This window comes from Eschrichtius robustus, chromosome 16, assembly GCF_028021215.1.
Source record: "Eschrichtius robustus isolate mEscRob2 chromosome 16, mEscRob2.pri, whole genome shotgun sequence".
Lineage (NCBI taxonomy): Eukaryota > Metazoa > Chordata > Mammalia > Artiodactyla > Eschrichtiidae > Eschrichtius > Eschrichtius robustus.
In genome coordinates, this window is record NC_090839.1 from 90,016,999 (window position 1) to 90,034,155 (window position 17,157).

General features: G+C 54.3%; 1 protein-coding gene across 3 annotated transcripts in view; it reads right to left on the bottom strand.

Moving 5' to 3' along the window:
- Positions 1 to 1,484: 1,484 nt before the first annotated feature.
- SDK1 (sidekick cell adhesion molecule 1) overlaps positions 1,485 to 17,157 on the bottom strand; it is a 539,173-nt gene continuing 523,500 nt past the window's right edge. For all 3 annotated transcript variants that reach the window (XM_068566067.1, XM_068566068.1, XM_068566066.1), the window contains 3 exons: positions 15,042 to 15,162; positions 14,530 to 14,659; positions 1,485 to 2,600 (listed from right to left, as the gene is read on the bottom strand). In XM_068566067.1, the coding sequence (XP_068422168.1) occupies positions 2,355 to 2,600; positions 14,530 to 14,659; positions 15,042 to 15,162 (497 nt within the window). In that variant the 3' untranslated portion in view covers positions 1,485 to 2,354. The remainder of the gene's footprint in view (positions 2,601 to 14,529; positions 14,660 to 15,041; positions 15,163 to 17,157) is intronic.

Consider the following 17,157-nt stretch of genomic DNA (forward strand, 5'->3'; position numbering starts at 1 on the left):
TCCGCGACGACGCTCACCGAGCGCTCCTTAGAAAAGCATGGCCGGGAAGGGGAGGCCTTGGTTTGGACCGATTTATTCAGAGGGAGGAGGTGCAGTAGATCAAGGAGATGTGCTCCACGGCCCGCTAACCACAGGGACTGCCCACAGCCCCGCCCTGCCGCTCACTGGCCTGGAACCCTGTGCCCGGAGTCCCCAGTGGGGACGGGAGCCCCGCGCAAACCCACCCCTGCCGCTCGGACAGAGAGCGCGGCCCTGCGGCTGCTTCGCTGTGGGTCCTCACGCGGAAGGGGCGGCTCGCCTGCCCATCACGGGGCCTTCGATGGGGGACTCAGCGACAGCTGAGCGCGAGACACCTGACGGGCATCGTGGCTCAGAAGGCGGCAGGATGGAACACTCCTCCTTGCCTCGGTGAGAGAAACGGTGCTCGTCCCTTTTTTCAGAGCCGAGATTAAAATCCAGTATCCATTTTCCTATCCTGTGATTTTCTTTTTTCCTCCCTAAAGACGAGAGGTTAGGAATCGACGCTTCTCAACGCCCACGCTACCTGGAGGCTGAAACCTAACCAGAGACCCCCCCCCCCCCCCCCCCGCTCTTCCTCTGGTCCAGTAGCTCCCACGGCCCACAGCGCCGGTGCCACCGGGCGGAGCGCGGACGCCAACGCCCATCGCCACCTCGGACCGCCTGTTCCGTCCCAAAGGCCTTTTTTCAGCAACACAAAACTCTCCTTGGTCTCCTGGGGAGACCGCACCCAGCAACTCTGAAATCAGAGAGTTAAGACAGCCCTCTGCCCGGAGGAGGCGTGGGAAGAAGGGACCCCCCCCACAGACCACGTGACCCATGGGTGGCCACGAGACCGGCATGGGTGGCTGGCCCAGCCCTTCCCCCCTTGGGGACTTGCAGGCCCGTCCTGTGCCCTGGGGGGGTTGTGGACAGGCTCCGGCTGACCGGGCAGCCGGCGGGGTCCTTCTGCAGTGCCCCCCGGGGGGGGGGGGGGGCGGGGCACACCCCGCTGACAAGCAATGGCACTCCCGGTACATCTGGCCCTGGGACCACGGCTTGACCACCTGTACCTCACACACCTTTTGCAAAAAATGATGTGATGGGCTAGAGGCAGAGCTACGGTTTGGAGTTTCAAAATAGTTCATGCTATTACCATTTAGCTAAAAACCGAAAACAAAACAGTAACAAAGTAAAAAACGGTTTCCAGAAAACCCATTAAGGCTAAGAGCTGGCCTGGGGTCAGGGGAAGGGAGAGCCACACCACAGTCACGGCAGCGGCAGGAACCCGGAGGCCCCAGGCCGCGCGCGCTCCAGGGAGAGCCGCGGGCCACGCGCACGGCAGGGCCTGGCAGGCACGGGGGCGGGGGCGGGGGCAGGGGCTGGGGACCCCGTCTTCTCAGAGCCGTTTTGCTATACTTGGAGACACTGTCGCTCTTCGTCTTTCCCACGTACAAAGCTAAACAATTAATAAAAAGGCACCTGGAGACAGCTGAGACTCATTCATTTCATGTGACATATTTTAAAAAAAGATAAAAATATTTAAAAAATACTCTGGTTAACAATGCACACCTCTTACACAGCGAGCGATTCTGCAGCCGCTGCCTCGTTCGCTCGGGTTGGCGGGCTGGCCGTGTGCAGCGCGGTCAGGGAAGGAGTGAGCTCGCCGAGGGCCACGGGGGTGGCTCCCAGCAGGGGTGCTTCCTGCTCCTGCGCTGCGAGGTCGAAAGGAAGAAAGGAAGGGGGAGCCCCGAATATTTCACCCCTGGAAGGACGCCGAACGGAACCTTGGAATCCGTGGCCCCGAGGCCAGGAACCTTAAAGCCGATTCCTCGCCTACAAACTGCCGAGTCAGGACATTTCAGAGAGGGACGCCCTTGGGTCCGGAGGCCCTGAGCCTGGGTCACACACATGCTCTTCGCACCCCGGAGACGGAGATGGTGGGATGGAGCCCCGGGCGGGCCGCTGGTTCTCGGGCAGGGGTTAGAGAAGAGAAGGGAGCGGCCTGCAAGAGGCGCGGCCTCCCTGGACCCCTGTCTCCCTCCCCCCACAGCCTTCCTAGTCGGCGCAGGATGGAGAAGCCCGGGACCCGAGGGCTCAGGCCTTCCCAGGTCGGGGTGAGGAGCCCTTGCACCAGTGAAACACACCGTCTCGTAAAAAGAAAAGGAAAACAAAGAAACCCGCTTCCTGCAGCGATGTTACAAAAAGCCAGTAAAAAAAAAACTTTCCTAATTGAAATCTCGCGTTCACAAGTGGGTAAAATCAATCATCAGGCGTCAGATCCTCTTAAACCCAAGCTGGAGCCCAGTTCCCGGAGCTGACTGTCTTAACAAGGGTCGCCGCGGGGTCGGCGCCGCTCACACGAAGGACGAGAAGCCGGTGAGCGGAGTCCGGGCGCCGTGGGAGGCGGGCGCGAACACGGCGCTCTGCGTGGTGACCACCGCGCGCGGGGCCGGCCCGGCCTCGGCCCCCGCCACCGCCTCGTACCTGTGCGGGGCCGCGCCCGCGCGCCGCTTCCACGAGTTGTAGTAGGTGGGGTCGCTCAGGTAGTGGTTGACGAAGGAGTGCTGGGGGAGCGCATCCTCGGACTCGGACTCGGTGCCCTGCGGACAGACGGATGGACAGCGAGGCGTCAGCCAGGCGGCCGGGGGGTGGGGGGGAGCTCAGGGGGGCCGTGGACACGGGGGGCGGCCACGGACGGGGGGAGCTACGCGGGAGGGCGGCCGTGGCAGCAGGGCTGAGCGGGGAACAGGAAGGGCCAGGAAGGGGACCAGCACTGGCCGCCCGGGGTGGGATGGTGCAGGTCAACTGTTTCCTCCGGCTTCCCCCGCCCCAGACCTCCTACACTCCACACAAGCGCGCACGGACCCCCCCAGACCTCCCCCCAGGAGACTGGGCTGAGCTGCACCAAGCCGGGCACCGTGCTGTCTCACTGCCCTTGAGTCTCTGCTCCCCAGCCCATCACTGTGCCTGGGCCAGTGCCAGGAGGGTCTACACTGCACTCCCACCCAGGAGAGGTCTACACTGCACTCGTGCTCCAGGAGAGGTCTACACTCCGTTTCCCACCCAGGAGAGGTCTACACTCCATCTCCCACCCAGGAGAGGTCTACACAGCACTCCCACCCAAGGAGAGGTCTACACAGCACTGCCACCCAAGGAGAGGTCTACACAGCACTCCCACCCAGGAGAGGTCTACACTCCATCTCCCACCCAAGAGAGGTCTACACAGCACTCCCACCCAGGAGAGGTCTACACAGCACTGCCACCCAAGGAGAGGTCTACACAGCACTCCCACCCAAGGAGAGGTCTACACAGCACTCCCACCCAGGAGAGGTCTACACTCCCATCTCCCACCCAGGAGAGGTCTACACTCCATCTCCCACCCAGGAGAGGTCTACACAGCACTCCCACCCAGGAGAGGTCTACACTCCATCTCCCACCCAGGAGAGGTCTACACAGCACTCCCACCCCAGGAGAGGTCTACACTCCATCTCCAACCCAGGAGAGGTCTACACTCCATCTCCCACCCAAGAGAGGTCTACACAGCACTCCCACCCAGGAGAGGTCTACACAGCACTGCCACCCAAGGAGAGGTCTACACAGCACTCCCACCCAAGGAGAGGTCTACACAGCACTCCCACCCAGGAGAGGTCTACACCCCATCTCCCACCCAGGAGAGGTCTACACAGCACTCCCACCCAGGAGAGGTCTACACAGCCTCAAGGGGATGGTGTGTATCCTCGCAGTACAGAACACAGAAGAGCACGGGGGTGTGGAAGGCCTAGGGGCCGTAGCCTGCCCAAGACTATGACGCAGGCTCCCACAGACCAATGGGATCCGATCCTGAGCGTGAGAGGGGGTGAGGAGGTTTGTCCTTCATGGGACACACATTTCCAGGGAATGTCACATCCATGCCGATCTCTGAGGGGAGGTTGCCAAGAAAGGACACCCTAAATGAGCGCGGTGTCGTGGTGTCTAAAGTGCTACGGGCCCCCCTCCCTCTCCAGGCACTGAGCGACCTGACCCCTCACCATGCGGCCCCAGAGCAGCTGCTGGAGGAAGTGGGCCGCCCATTGATGGTTCAAGATCAGTCCCTCTGAGGCTCTTTCCCCCCTTTCTTTCTACAAAACAAAGCAGCAGTTTCTAGTAAGAGCACTTAGCCCGCACAGTTTCTACGTTCATTTTCTTGAAGTAAAACTCCATGCCGTGTGTTGTGCGGTCTTGGCGGCGGGATTTCAGTGCTGGAGGGTCTGCAGATCCGGATAGTGGAGGCCGGAGTGCTTTCCCAGAGCGGGGGGGGGGGGGGGGGGGGCTCCCGGTTCCCCTGTCCCAGACCTGCCAGGTGGTCCCGGCCGGGGCCCCTCCCCTGAATGCTCGGAGCTTCCTGCTCCCTGGTGGGTGGGGATGGCACCCAGGCTGGCCGGGCTCTGCTGTGAGGACCCGCGCCCAAGACGCTCCCCAGACCCTGAAAGCACAGGCGTTCCTCCCCGCGCCTGCTACCCCGGACCTCACAGAGGCCACCTTGCATGTGCCGAAAATGGGTCTGCAGGCACGGTGGCTTCCGGCCTTTCAAGTTCAGGGAGGGGACAGGAATCGTGGCCGAGTAAAGCCCCTCCCCTTGCGGGGCACCCTGCCAGGTGAAGGTCACCGTGGGCCGCGGGCGGGTGACTGGCTGGTCTCTCACACTCCAGCCGCCCACGGGCGGGGCGCCTCCTCGCTGGGCGCCAGGGCCGAGCCGGCAAGGGGCCAGCCAGCCACGCCTGCCCTTCCTCCTCTCCCCGGAGGGTGGCGGAGGCCTGGGTGGTATAAAGGACTGAGTGTCCCCCGAATGCTGGCTCAGAATCTCCGGGGAGGTCTTGGAAGAGCACAGCTTCCTGGGCGGCGGCTCCCGCTCTGCTCTCCTGACTCAGTGGGTCCGGGACGGGGCCTGGGAACGTGTATTCCCTGGAGGCTCTGGGAGGATTCTGAGCAGCGGCCAGGCTGGTGTGGGGGCAGGGGAGGAGGGGACAGTCGCCTTCGGCCTTCACCTGGCGGTCTGGGGGGTGACGGCCGCCCCCGAAGGCAGCTCGGACCCGAGGGCTCACGCTGTCCCGCACCCGGGGAGCAGCATTTCGTGCTGTGAGAGCGGGCGGCCTCTTGGCTGTGCAGACACCCCTCGTGTACATACGGTGGAGCCAGAGACTTCTGGGATTTTTTGGACACAGACTGAAACCCTTGCTCTAAATGGAATATTTACATAAAGTAACGACGGTGAGTCACAGATCTGGGAATCCTCAGGACGTTAAATGTAAACCGTTCATGTTGTGCCATCGTGCATGGCTGAGGCAGAGCTCCTGGAAACGGGGGCTGACAAACGTGCCCTTCCAACGCATCCCAGAGGCGGAGGACAGCTTCTCCATCATCGGACAGCGATGCCGAGAGGCAGCCCAGGCTTCTTTCCTGTGGACACTGCTCACGACAGAGTAGCCTCGTGCCACCTCTGTCGCTGCACCGTGACCCTGGGAGGTGGGAGTTCGGATTCCCGGTTTATGGATGAAAAAGGGCTGTGTAGGCCCCGGGCGGCGCGGGAGCCTCCCCTGAGCCCGGCCACCCAGGCCTCGGCGGTTCCCGGCTCCAAGCCCCTCCTCCACGGCAGCTGAAGAGGCTCACCACCCCCTAGTCGTCAGTCCCAAGCCCATGATGCTCTGAAAACCAAAAGCTGTTTTTGCAACTCGTTTGGAGGCAGAGCCTGACCTGCGTTGAGCTAAGGTGCCGCAGACCCCGAGCTGAACTGCTGGGAGGCCAGCTGGTGTGGACATCCTCGGGGGTTGCTGCAGAAACACGACTGGTTTCCGCGAGAGTGCCCCCCCGGCCCTGCTGGGGATGTGACCCGATACAGGGCTCAGCCCCAACCTGAGAAACGCCCAGTTCTTGAAAGTGTATCTTTTTCAGATAAGAGATCAGGCGCCTGCGTCTGCAGCTGGTGGTTAAGATTTATCCTTCACCTGTTTTCTAGAGGCCTTGAGGGGCTTTCGAGGCCAAGCTCCGTGTAAACTCAGAGAAAGGAGGACAGAGGTCATGGAGGGAAGCCGAGGAATCTGTTATCAGTCCCTGAGTTGGGTCTGTCACTTCTTCAGACGCTGAGTTTGGTTCTAAGTTTCCTGAAGCTCAGGGGAAGGAAGACACCGAAGCCCTCTTTCCTCATGAGAAATTCACGGAACGTTCAGGACTGGACGACAGCAATATGGTTCCTGGTTTCACAGACGGGGTCAGGGTTTATGATGATCTGAAGACTGAACGTTAGGATTCAAGATTTCACCCTTCAGTGTTCGGGGTCCTCCCCACCCACCGTCCCAACCACGTGAGGACGAATGTGAGAAGTCGCGATTGGGTTCCATCTCACTTTGTGTTGGAGAGAATGGAGGCCCACAGAAGCGAGTGACCATCTCAGGGTCGTACTGGCTGAGGACAGAGTGGGGGCAGACCAAGCTCTGGCATCGCAGCCCAGGTGGCAGAGACAGAGGCTTCTCAGTAACCCTTCGGGGCCGCCTTCAACCCCAGCTGTATAAAAGATTAGAGACACTTCAGTGGGTGGGTCTCACACCAGGTCTCTCCGGTGATGGAGGCCATCATATGCGGCGGTCACTTGTTTTATAAACACATCCCACACCCAGGGGGTGGCCCGGGGCACTTCTCTCCCCTCTTTCTACCCTTGTCCCCCCTCCTGCAGCTGTTCAGGCTGCGGGGAAGCCGGGTTCGCAGTCACCAGATGGGACCGAGGGGCAGCCTGGAAGGGGGCTCTGAGTTCTTGCAGGAGCCAGCACTTCTCAGAGTATGTCCAGCACTGCTTCGAGAATGAACACATCACGTGTCCCACACTCATGTGTGTGTTCACGTGATTAACAAAACGTAGTTTCACTGGAGACCTCTTAATAGCTATGTGTCATTATGCACTTTCTCAACCACAGATCTCAGTGTCCTCTAGGCCTGTGACAAATGCGGGCACTAAGAAGAGGGCCTGGCAGGAGACAGTCGGGGTTGGCTGTCCAGCTCACAGTGATGTCCCAGTGTTTGTGTCTGAACTGTGACCCTTTGAAGGAAGTGACCCTTGTCCCACCTTTCCCTGTGACATGGGCTGAAGGGTTTGACCCTCAGAAAGCAGTGATTGGCTAATGGGTGGGCATGTGGCTTAAGCTGAGCCAGTCAGAACCTTCCCTGGGATTTTTCCCACTGCATCTGGAAGAGCAGAGTGCTTCATGTGGGGACCAAGCTGGGCGGCTGTCAGCCTTGAGTGGCAGGGCTGCAGGTCCAGCCAAGTGGTCCCAAAAGCCACTGTGAGAGAACAAAACCATCGTGCAGAAAGGAGAGGAGAGACTAAGAGCTGCTCCTTTAGCTTCTTGCTGTTCGTTTAGGGAGAGTGAGAGCGTACGCAGGTCTCACGACACACGAGGGTGAGTGCGAGGGCGAGGGCCTCCTGGCTCCTGCTCAGGTCGTGCCTTTGCCTTCACAAGAAAGCACCGAATTAAAATGCCATTCGTCCTTCTGCTGCCTGCCCTGCTTATTGTTTAGATGACATTATTATTTTTTAATGAGGATGTATTTTAGTGATTTAGAATTGTTGACAAAAAGGAAACACTGCAGGGTCTTTTTTTTTAAGTTTCCTGTGTGATATGAAATAGCGATGTGTGTTGGTTTCCCAGGAAACCGTAGAAGGCCAGCCTGTGATTGGATGTGCTGGCAGACGGACTGTGAGAGTTTCTACAGGTGCATGGACGCCTGGCAAGCATCTAACAGAGATAATCTCAGCACTTTTGGTACTATATTGGCAAGATGAAAGACTCAAATGTTATTAGGGAATTAATTAAGCATGAGGGGGTTGGTCTAAGTTGGTTGGAGCAGGAGAGATCTTGAAAACTGTTTCTTTGGATTTTGAAAACAATTTTTAAGATGCGATTTGAACAGTAGCCCTGATGTAATTCATAAGCATCTGTGCGATAAAACAGAGACAAAGCCTCTTATTTCTAAACAGAGGGACATAAAGGGCCACAGCACGTGTCATGTGACGCTGATGGCCTAATTCAGAGCAACTCTCATCAGGCAGGTTGTTGTGCACCTGTGAATGGATTCTTAGAATTTTCACTTGAGCAGTATTTCTGAAAATTGGGAGAAAAGGATGGCATCACTATTTTTTTTTTAGTGAAATATTAGCTTTGCAAAAGAGCTCTTCCGGTCAAGGCCTCATAGGGTTTCTGGCTCTGGAGGAGCGGGTGGGCAGGACGGGAGGTCAGGAGACCCCGCCCCAGTCGGCCAATCATCAATACAAAGATCCTTCCAGAATGGCCGGAGGAGCCAGCAGGTCCTCTCCCTAGTGGAACAATGATTTAACTGGGGAAAATTATCTTATAAACGTTTAGAGTCCCTGGAATTGGTGCCAAGGGCATATAGCAAAGGGGGGAAGACTTAGTCCAGAAAATCTAAAATCACTAAGAATAGCAAGAGTCTGAGCCACTTGACCTATGACCTGCTCCCCCTGCCCCTCAGCCCAGGGTGACAGAAGCTCCACTCTGAGCACATGTGGCCAAGAAGACCCAGCTCCTAGTCCAGCAATTTGGTTTGACCTGGAGCAGGAAGCTGCCGGCATCTCTCATCCGACTGCCCACCCCCAGCTCCACAGGACAGAACTCGATTCCAGGCAGGTATGGCCAAGAGAACTGGGCTTCCTTCCCTCACCCAGTCTTTGCTGGGAGGCTGGATGATATGCACCAGACACAGCAGGTCGAGAATACTGAGCCCTGATTGCCCCTACCCCAGCTGGCTAATACGGAAGAAGTTCCACACTGCCCACTGCCCACACAGCCCACACTGGGGCTACCGTCTCCACCCAGCGCCCCACTGGTTCAGCAGGTGCATCACGATGGAGAAGAGGGCTGTTGTCCCCACTCCAGCTTCGGTGCTGTGACACAGAGGTCCTGATAGGGGCAGAGTCAGTCCTTAAGAAGAGAGAGCTCCCCTGCTCCGCCCGAGGGGAATGGCTGTATTTGGACCAGAGCAGGCCTAAGGGCATTGTTGGAAACAATGGCGACCTCAGGGGCGAGAAATTGAGAGGAAGCTGGCAGCTCCATGATAGCAACAAGTGAAGTAATAATAAACAGGCCAGAAGTTTAGCAGCGAGAACCAGGCAAAGAGACAGCTAAGGAGAGCCCTCTTGGGGGTTAGAGAAAACTTCAAAGGTTAACAACATCCTGCCACTGCAAAAGGGCTGGGCTGTGATTGGATCAACCTATGGAGTAATTTATACCCTGGAGCGTTGTCAAAAATAATAGAGCTAGCAGGTAGTGGAGGTTAACAGCTGGGTGTGATACCCGTGGTGGTAGACAATCCGGAATCTTAATGGGGAGGCGAGAACAAGAGACAAGGGGACCCTGGCTAAGACCAGTCATCCCTGGTTGTCAGGGAAACTGCACATGTGCCCAAGGCTGCCCCTCTGAGGGGTGACATTGGAGGGTATACATTGCTGAAGAAACGGACTTCCCTGAGCTAGTCCAGGCAAGTCACTAAACAAATAAGCCGATAAGCAAACCACAATGACAACAACCAGCGGGGGTTGAACATCAGTATTCTAAGTTGATACAATATGTTATCGAAAATGAGCTGTTTTCAAAAAGCAGGAAAGTGTGACCCATACAGAGGAAAAAAGGCAGGCAGCCTCTGGGGAGCCCCAAATATTGGCAGACAAAGACTTTGAAAGTAGCTATTATAATATGTTCAAAGAACTGAAGGAGACCATGTGTAAAGAATTAAAGTATGCTGACACTACCACACCAAGTAGAGACTATCAATAAAGAGACAGCAATGATTTAAAAAGAACCTAATGAGAAGTTCTGGAGTTGAAAAATACCATAACTAAAATAAAAAATTCACTAGGGGGACTCAGTGGTAGATTTGAGCTGACAGAGGAAAGACTCAGTGCACTTGAAGATAGAAATGATAGAGATTATGCAATCTGAAAAACAAAGAGAAAAAAGAATGAGAAAGGAAAAAAAAAGAACAGAGCACCCAACAAATGTGAGAACGCACCGAGTGTACCAACATAAGCATAGTGAGAGTACCAGGATGAGAAGAGAAAGAAAGCAGCAGAGAAAATACTGGAAGTAATAATGACTTAAAACATCCCAAATTTGGTAAAAAAAAGTCTACAGCCCTGACAAGCTCAATAAACCACAAGTAAGATAAATGGAACAAGATTCACACCCAGACACATCATAGTTAAAATTCTGAAAGACAAAGACAAAAAGAAACTCTTGAAGTCAGCAAGAGAAAAATGACTCACCCAGTACAACAGAACTCAAATAATATTAACAGCTGACTTCTAATCAGAAAAAATGGAGGACAGAAGACAATGGGGTCACACATTCAAAATGTTGAAAGAAAACTGTCAATCAAGAATCTTATATTCAACAAACTATTTTCAAAATGAAGGTGAAATAAAGACATTCTGAGATAAACAAAAACAGAAAAATTCATTGCTAGCTGACCTGCCTCACAGGAAATACTAAAGGAAGATTGTCAGGTTGAAAGCAAGTGACACCAGAGAGTAATTCAGATCCACATGAAAAAACAAAACGTACCAACAAAGGTAATTACATAGGGAATTATAAAAAATAGTATAATTACCTATTTGTTCTCCTTTCTTCTCTTATCTGATTTAAATAGCAATTTCATAAAATAATATATATATAATTGTATCGTTGGGCCTATAATATATAGAAATGTAACATACTTAACAATAGCTGTGCAAAGAGGCAGAAAGAAATGAAGAGAACCAGAAATAGTAAATAAAAAGGTTAAAATGATAAACTCTAAATAGATACTTGCCTTTCTTCTCTCAACTTCTTTAAAAGACACAAAATTCTATCAAATGATGCCTATAAAAATGCATTCTTGGGTTTGCCACATATATGGACGTAATATGTATAATAATAGCACAAAGAGGGGAGGAGGGAATAGATCTATACAGAAATATAGAGATTTAGTATAAATCTGAAGCAAATACTGATACTAGGGCAATCACTATAAAAAATAACTGAAAAAATATATAGCAAAAGCAAAACAAGGGCGTTAAAATTGTACGCTAGAAAATATCCACTCAACAGAGAAGACGACAGCGAAGGAAAAATAGAGATATGAGACTTATAGAAGGCAAACACCAAAATGGCAGATGTAAATTCTGCCTTAGCAGCAATTACATTGAATGTGAATGGATTAAACAACCTGGTGAACTGGTAGAGATTGGCAGAATGAATAAAATAACATGATCCAACTATATGCTGCGTGCAAGAGACACATTTTAGATCCAAAGATTCAAATAGGTTGAAAGTGAAAGGATGGAAATGATACACTATGTGAACGGGAACCAAAAGAGAATTGGAGTTGGCTGTACTAATATCAGACCAAATAGACTTTAAGACAAAATTGTTACTAGAGACAAAGAGGGACACTCTGTACTAATAAAAAGGGTCTATCCGTCATGAAGATACAACAGTTATAAACATATATGCACCTAAAAACAGAGCCTGCAAATACATGAAATTAAAACTGACAGAAATGAAGCGAGAAATAGACAACATTAACAATAATAGTTGGAGACTTCAATACAGCAGATGGCAGAAGATCAAGAGTGTGGAAGACTTGAACAGCACTATAAATCAACCAGACATAATAGACACACACGGAACTCACCACACAGCAACAGCAGAGCAACACACCCTTTTCAAGTGAATTCTTGCAGCACAGACCAGATGCTATGCCATAAAACAAGACTCAATAAATTTGAAAGGATTGAAAATATACGAAGTATGTTCTTTGACCACAATGGAATAAAATAAAAAATCAGTAACAGAAGAAGATTTGAGAAGCTCATAAACCTGAGGAAACTAAGACACACACACCTAAATAACCAATATGGCGAATGGGTGACTTGTGTGGTGTGTGAATTACAACTCAATCTGGTTGTTCAAAAGATGTGGTTCAAAGGAAATGTCCCCATTGGAGCTGGCACTTCCAAGATCCCTGTGTTGGGATCCCATGCATCTGCCTACAACTCTCCCAAATCGTAAGGGTCAACGTTGGGACCCAGCAAGATTATAGAGCACAGAATTCTGGAAGAACGATGGGCCTCACCCTATCTACCTGAGAACGCAGGAGCAGACAGAGAGCCCAGACATGCGAGTTCTTAGCCTGGACTCCACGGGGCCTTCGCTGGAGGCAACTACCACAGGCTTCAGGGGGGCCTGGAGCCCCAGATTCAAGGTGAAACTCCTGGGTGGAGAGAGAGCACCCACATCTTTGATCAACTTTCTTGAACCAAAAAGCATTAGGACCCAAAAAGCATCTGTGGGAATCACAGAAGGAACCCCTTCCTCCAGGCACAGGGCTGGCCAAGGCCCCTCCTCCACTCAGCCACACGTCCCGGGGCTACGACAGCTCAGCTCTGCACAGCAGGTCTGGCGGGAGGGATGGAACTGCGAGCCCGAGGCCCATCAGGGTGTGTCTGTCAAGCCTCGGCTCTCTCATCTATTACGGGAGGATCCGAACAACCTCCTTGCAGGATGTACCGTGGATTCCACGTCCCTCTCCCCTCCTCCCTTCCTCCCTTCCTGCCTTCTTCCTCCACATGTGTACACGTGTATGTACTCAGGAATGCGTGTACGTGTGCACGTAGGCATGTGTGTATATGCCTAGCTCAGTGCCTGCATGCATTTAATAATCCTCCATGCAAATCAGCTGAATCTGAATCTCAAAACACCCGCCTGTGTGAGAGGAGAAACAGACTGAATGCCTCCTATCAACCCATTCTGAGAATGCTTTCATGAACAAAGAGTCCAGAACTGATGAATCCAGTCCTGGCAGCGCTGGGAATGGCCACAGGCGCCTGGGAGTTGGGCTGCAGGAGATGGTGAGGGCGGGGGTCAGTAAGCTCTGGACACATTTGGCGGGGGGGAGGGGTGCGTCCAGCCTCAGCACCTGCATGTGGGACGGCCTTGGCCTCAGGCTTGTTGTGTGAACAAGGACGAGAACTGCTCTACCTCGCACGGCTGGTGTGAGCGTTGAACGAGCGTGCCCGGCCCAGAGCAGGCGCTCAATCAGCGCTCAGCACACGCGGAACCGTGAAGAGCGCAGCCCGCAGAGCTAATGCCCGGTCGCTGTGGACACCACCCATGAGGCCTGACGCTCTAAGAGCAGCAAGCCCAGGCATCAAGGACAGATCAAGGCAGGTGCTGGTGACTGTCTCTAACTGCTGACCCAGAACGTGCTGGACGGCGGACCTGCCCCTTCCCAATGTGCTGCTTTTGGTACAAGCTGCGGCTTCCTTATCAGGAGGGGGCAGGTCAGTGTCTGCAGCTTTTCACTTGAAAATCTAAAGCCCCTCAACTTTAGACAAATGTTCCTTCTGAACATCTGCAGTGCTGCCTGCTGTTTTCCCCGTGCCCACGGCTACGGTACAGACGGGGGGCCCGGAGTCCTTGTCAACAGAGCATGTGAGGCCGAGTGAGCTGGTGCCACCCCACCATCCCCCTGCTGTCTCGGTCCCACTGTGAGCTCATATGCAAGCCACAATTTAAAAGAAGCCATTTTATTGAGCCTCAGGGCTCAATAAGGCCTGAATTCAGATCAGAATGAAGGTGAGACTTATTTTAGATTAAACATTGATTTAGAGTGTGAATGCCAAGGGGTGCGGCGGGCCTGCGTGTCCATCAAAGAGCTTGGTGAATTTCATGCCTGTCAAGGCTCAGCACCTCTGAAACTGAACAGTCTAGGACTGACCGGGGCCCAGCTCTCTACCGGCTGCTTCGACCGGTTTTGTTCGTGAACGTGCGAGACTGACTAGGGCGCTTGTGGGGGAAGCGGAGCCCCTCCCGGAGACGCGGCCACGGCTGCCTCCAGGGAATGCCCCCCGCCCACCCCCGACGGAGGCCTCACCCAGGACTTGCTCAGCTCCACGAGAGTGCCCAGGCGCGAAGGAGGCCTGAGACGTGCAGGGCAGAGTCCTGGGGGTCTCGGCGGGAGGCTGACAGCCCCTCGGGGCAGGGTCTCCCTAGTCCCAGGGCTCCCGTCCTGCTCACCTGACCCTGTCAACTGACCCAGCGACGCTGTGACCAAAGTCCCCTCTTAAGCACAAGGACGCAAGAAGGGAGGCTGGCGGGAGGGGAAGCCAATGCCCGGGGCGGGGGTCCCAGGTTGTACCAGTCGGGTAGGCTCGGGGTCCCCCTTACCCAGCCGGGGTCTAGAGGCCACCAAGTTCCACGGTGACCTCTAGAAAACTCCGGGTCTCTTTCTGAAAACAAAATGGAACGAGGATGGTTTGCGGATCCGACGTCCACTTTGGGCGAGTGACTGACCTAGGAGCCAGCCTCGAGCCAGGGACCTGGGGGCCAGAGACGAGCGAGGACCTTCCTCGTCCGGGAAGGGGAGCCGCTTGTCCCCGGCTCTGCCTGCCCCGTGCGGTCGCGGGGCCCCTGGGGAGGGCGGGGTCCCCGCGTAACAGGCACCCACCTCAGACTCCGTGGCGTCCCCCGACTTCTCCTGGAGGGTCCCGCCCTCGGTCAGCGCGGCACCGTTGTACTTGTTGCAGATGTCTTCATCTGAGTAGTGTAGCCCGCCGGGGCTCGGCCGAGGCGGGGACCTGGGCGGGACGGGGACACCAGTTACCCCCCACTGAGGCCTCCCAACCCCTCCTCTGGCCTGCTTCGAGGCTGAGTGGGAGAAATCCGCCGCCTCCGGCACCATTTCGGCCCCCAGTGCAAACAATTTGCAGTCCCCCTGCAGCTTCGCATGACGCCTGCCCCATCTGGGGCCGGGAGGTCTCCCGAGACCACGTCCCTGCACCTGAGACCTGCCCTCTTCTTCTGTCTCTGGAAATGTCTTTCAAACATCCCTAACTCCCCACCACCCTGCCCCCACCCCCGGCTCGGCGCTGCCCCACTGGGGGGCCCGTGGGCGTGGGCCCGGCCGAGCGGGTCCTCAGGTGGAGGCGGCACCGGGGGCTGGAGCTGTTGCAGCCCTACCTGGTCCCGTTCTTCTTCGAGAAGGTGTTCTTGACGTTGAGGTGGCGGGTGCTGAGCTCCAAGGTGGCAAATCCCCCGTTGTCCAGGGTCACGGACTCCTCCACGTTGGAGATGCTCTTACCTAAAGCCGGGCGGGGAAACGAGCACAGATGCTTCAGGAAGTTGCTCCCCGACAGCCTGCTGGACGGAGCCCAGGGCCGGGCCGGCCTGCGTCAGCCAGCCAGGCAGGCAGAGTCAGGCTGGGGAGAAAGGCTGCACGTCAACCCTGCAGCAAAATGACAGCGTTAGGATTTGGGAGTTCATTTTGCTTGACACCAAAATACAAGTATTTTGATCAGTACTTTATTAAAGAGTACTCAGAATACGTGAACTTTTTAAACCATTGAGGAAATTAAATATTCAGTAAATTTCAGAATAAAAGCCTCCCAGTCATAGAACGAAACAGTAAGTGGAGACTAACTGCATAAGAGTGACAGCTACAGGGTGCAGTGCTTCTTTCTGCGGTGATGAAAACACTCCAAAACTGACTGTGGTGATGGTCACACGTGTCTGTGAACGTAACTGAAAACCACTTAAAATAAGTCTGTAAATACACATCAAAACATATTCTAAAATACATTAGCCGGCCAAAGTTACAAGTAACCCGAGGACACGAAGAGGTCCTGGTGGCTCCGACCTCGTTCGGCGCGAGAGCTGGTGTCCTCACAGCTGCCCCTCTGCTCGGGCTGGTCTCCCCCCCTTTTCCCTCCCCCGCCTTGGGAGCCCCTCCCCCAGCCATCTTCCTGACTTATCACTCACCCCCTCCTTCAGATCACAGCTCAAGGGTCATGAGACCAGGGAGAACTTTCGGACCCTGAAGTCTTCGCCCTGTGCTTTTTCTCTCCGTGGTGCTGTCACCACGTCTGCCTTTTTCCTGTGCTGGCTTGTTCCCCGTGGTCGTCTGTCTGTCTTCCCTACCAGACCATAAGCTCTTGGAGCACAGACCCCGTTACGCTCACACAATTACGCTCGTAGTTACATCCCAGCCCCCGGGACACTGCCCGAGCACACACCAGGGGCTCCGTGTGTGTTTGTAAAATTCATCAGCCTTTCTAGACCGCAAGGGTCCTCTCTGCTGGGGATCCCACAGCCCTCAGCTCACCTTAATGTTCTACTCGTGTGCAATGGGAAAAAGCCAGCAGAACACAGAGAGTGGTGAATGAAAGGTGAAGTTGTTTGCGAGGAGGGATTTGGGTTGATGGGAGGAGGGCAGGTGGAAACTGTTGTCAGAAGGGGAATCTGACGGCGTACACGGGAGCACGAGCGGGAGGGTGAGAACGAGACTGCAGCAGCAAAGGTTTACGTTGTGTGTGTCTCCTGGGCAGGCAGGGAGACATTCTGGTAGACAAGTGTTTCTTTTCTCTTTTTTTCTCCCCTGGGCTTCAGTGATGACGTTAAATTAATGCTCCAGGGTGAGGCTGAGCATCAGAAACTGCAGGTCAGATCGGACTTTTCAGGTCTGTTTCCCAGATGGAGAAGGAGAGCGAAAGCGGGGAGATTTTCTCTGCGCCAGACATCGGATTCTGTAATAGCATTAACTCAGTAAAATGACATGCCATTCATACACTGTAAATCCCGTAGGAATAAAATCTGATTTACGAACACTTGTTAGAAGTGAATTTATACAGAAAAAAAAAAATCCTTTCTTGGAGGGATGAATGGCTTAATGTTACAAAAGCAAATGGCAGGCACTTTAGGCGCCTGGTTTTATGAACCCTTTTGGTGCCGTGACAATGGTGCCGGGGGCTGGGGTCGGGGGATCCGCTGGCCCCCGCTTCACAGAGGTATCAGAGTGTTTCCAGCACCCCGTAAGGTTCCCTCACGGACCTTCGCTGCTTATACTTCTCCACTGAGAACACCCACCATCCTGCCTTCTAGAAACATCCATTCATTAGGTTGTTCCTGACCTTCCTGTAAACGGAGTCACACTGTATGTGCCCTTTTGTGGTCAGCTTTGCCCAAGTTTGTCCATTTCTCTAATGATGGTGATTCCTTTAGCAACGGACGCTTACTAAGCACCTACTACACGCCAGGCCAGGCTGTGCTGGGAACACCGGGGACCCGGCCCACAGAGGGC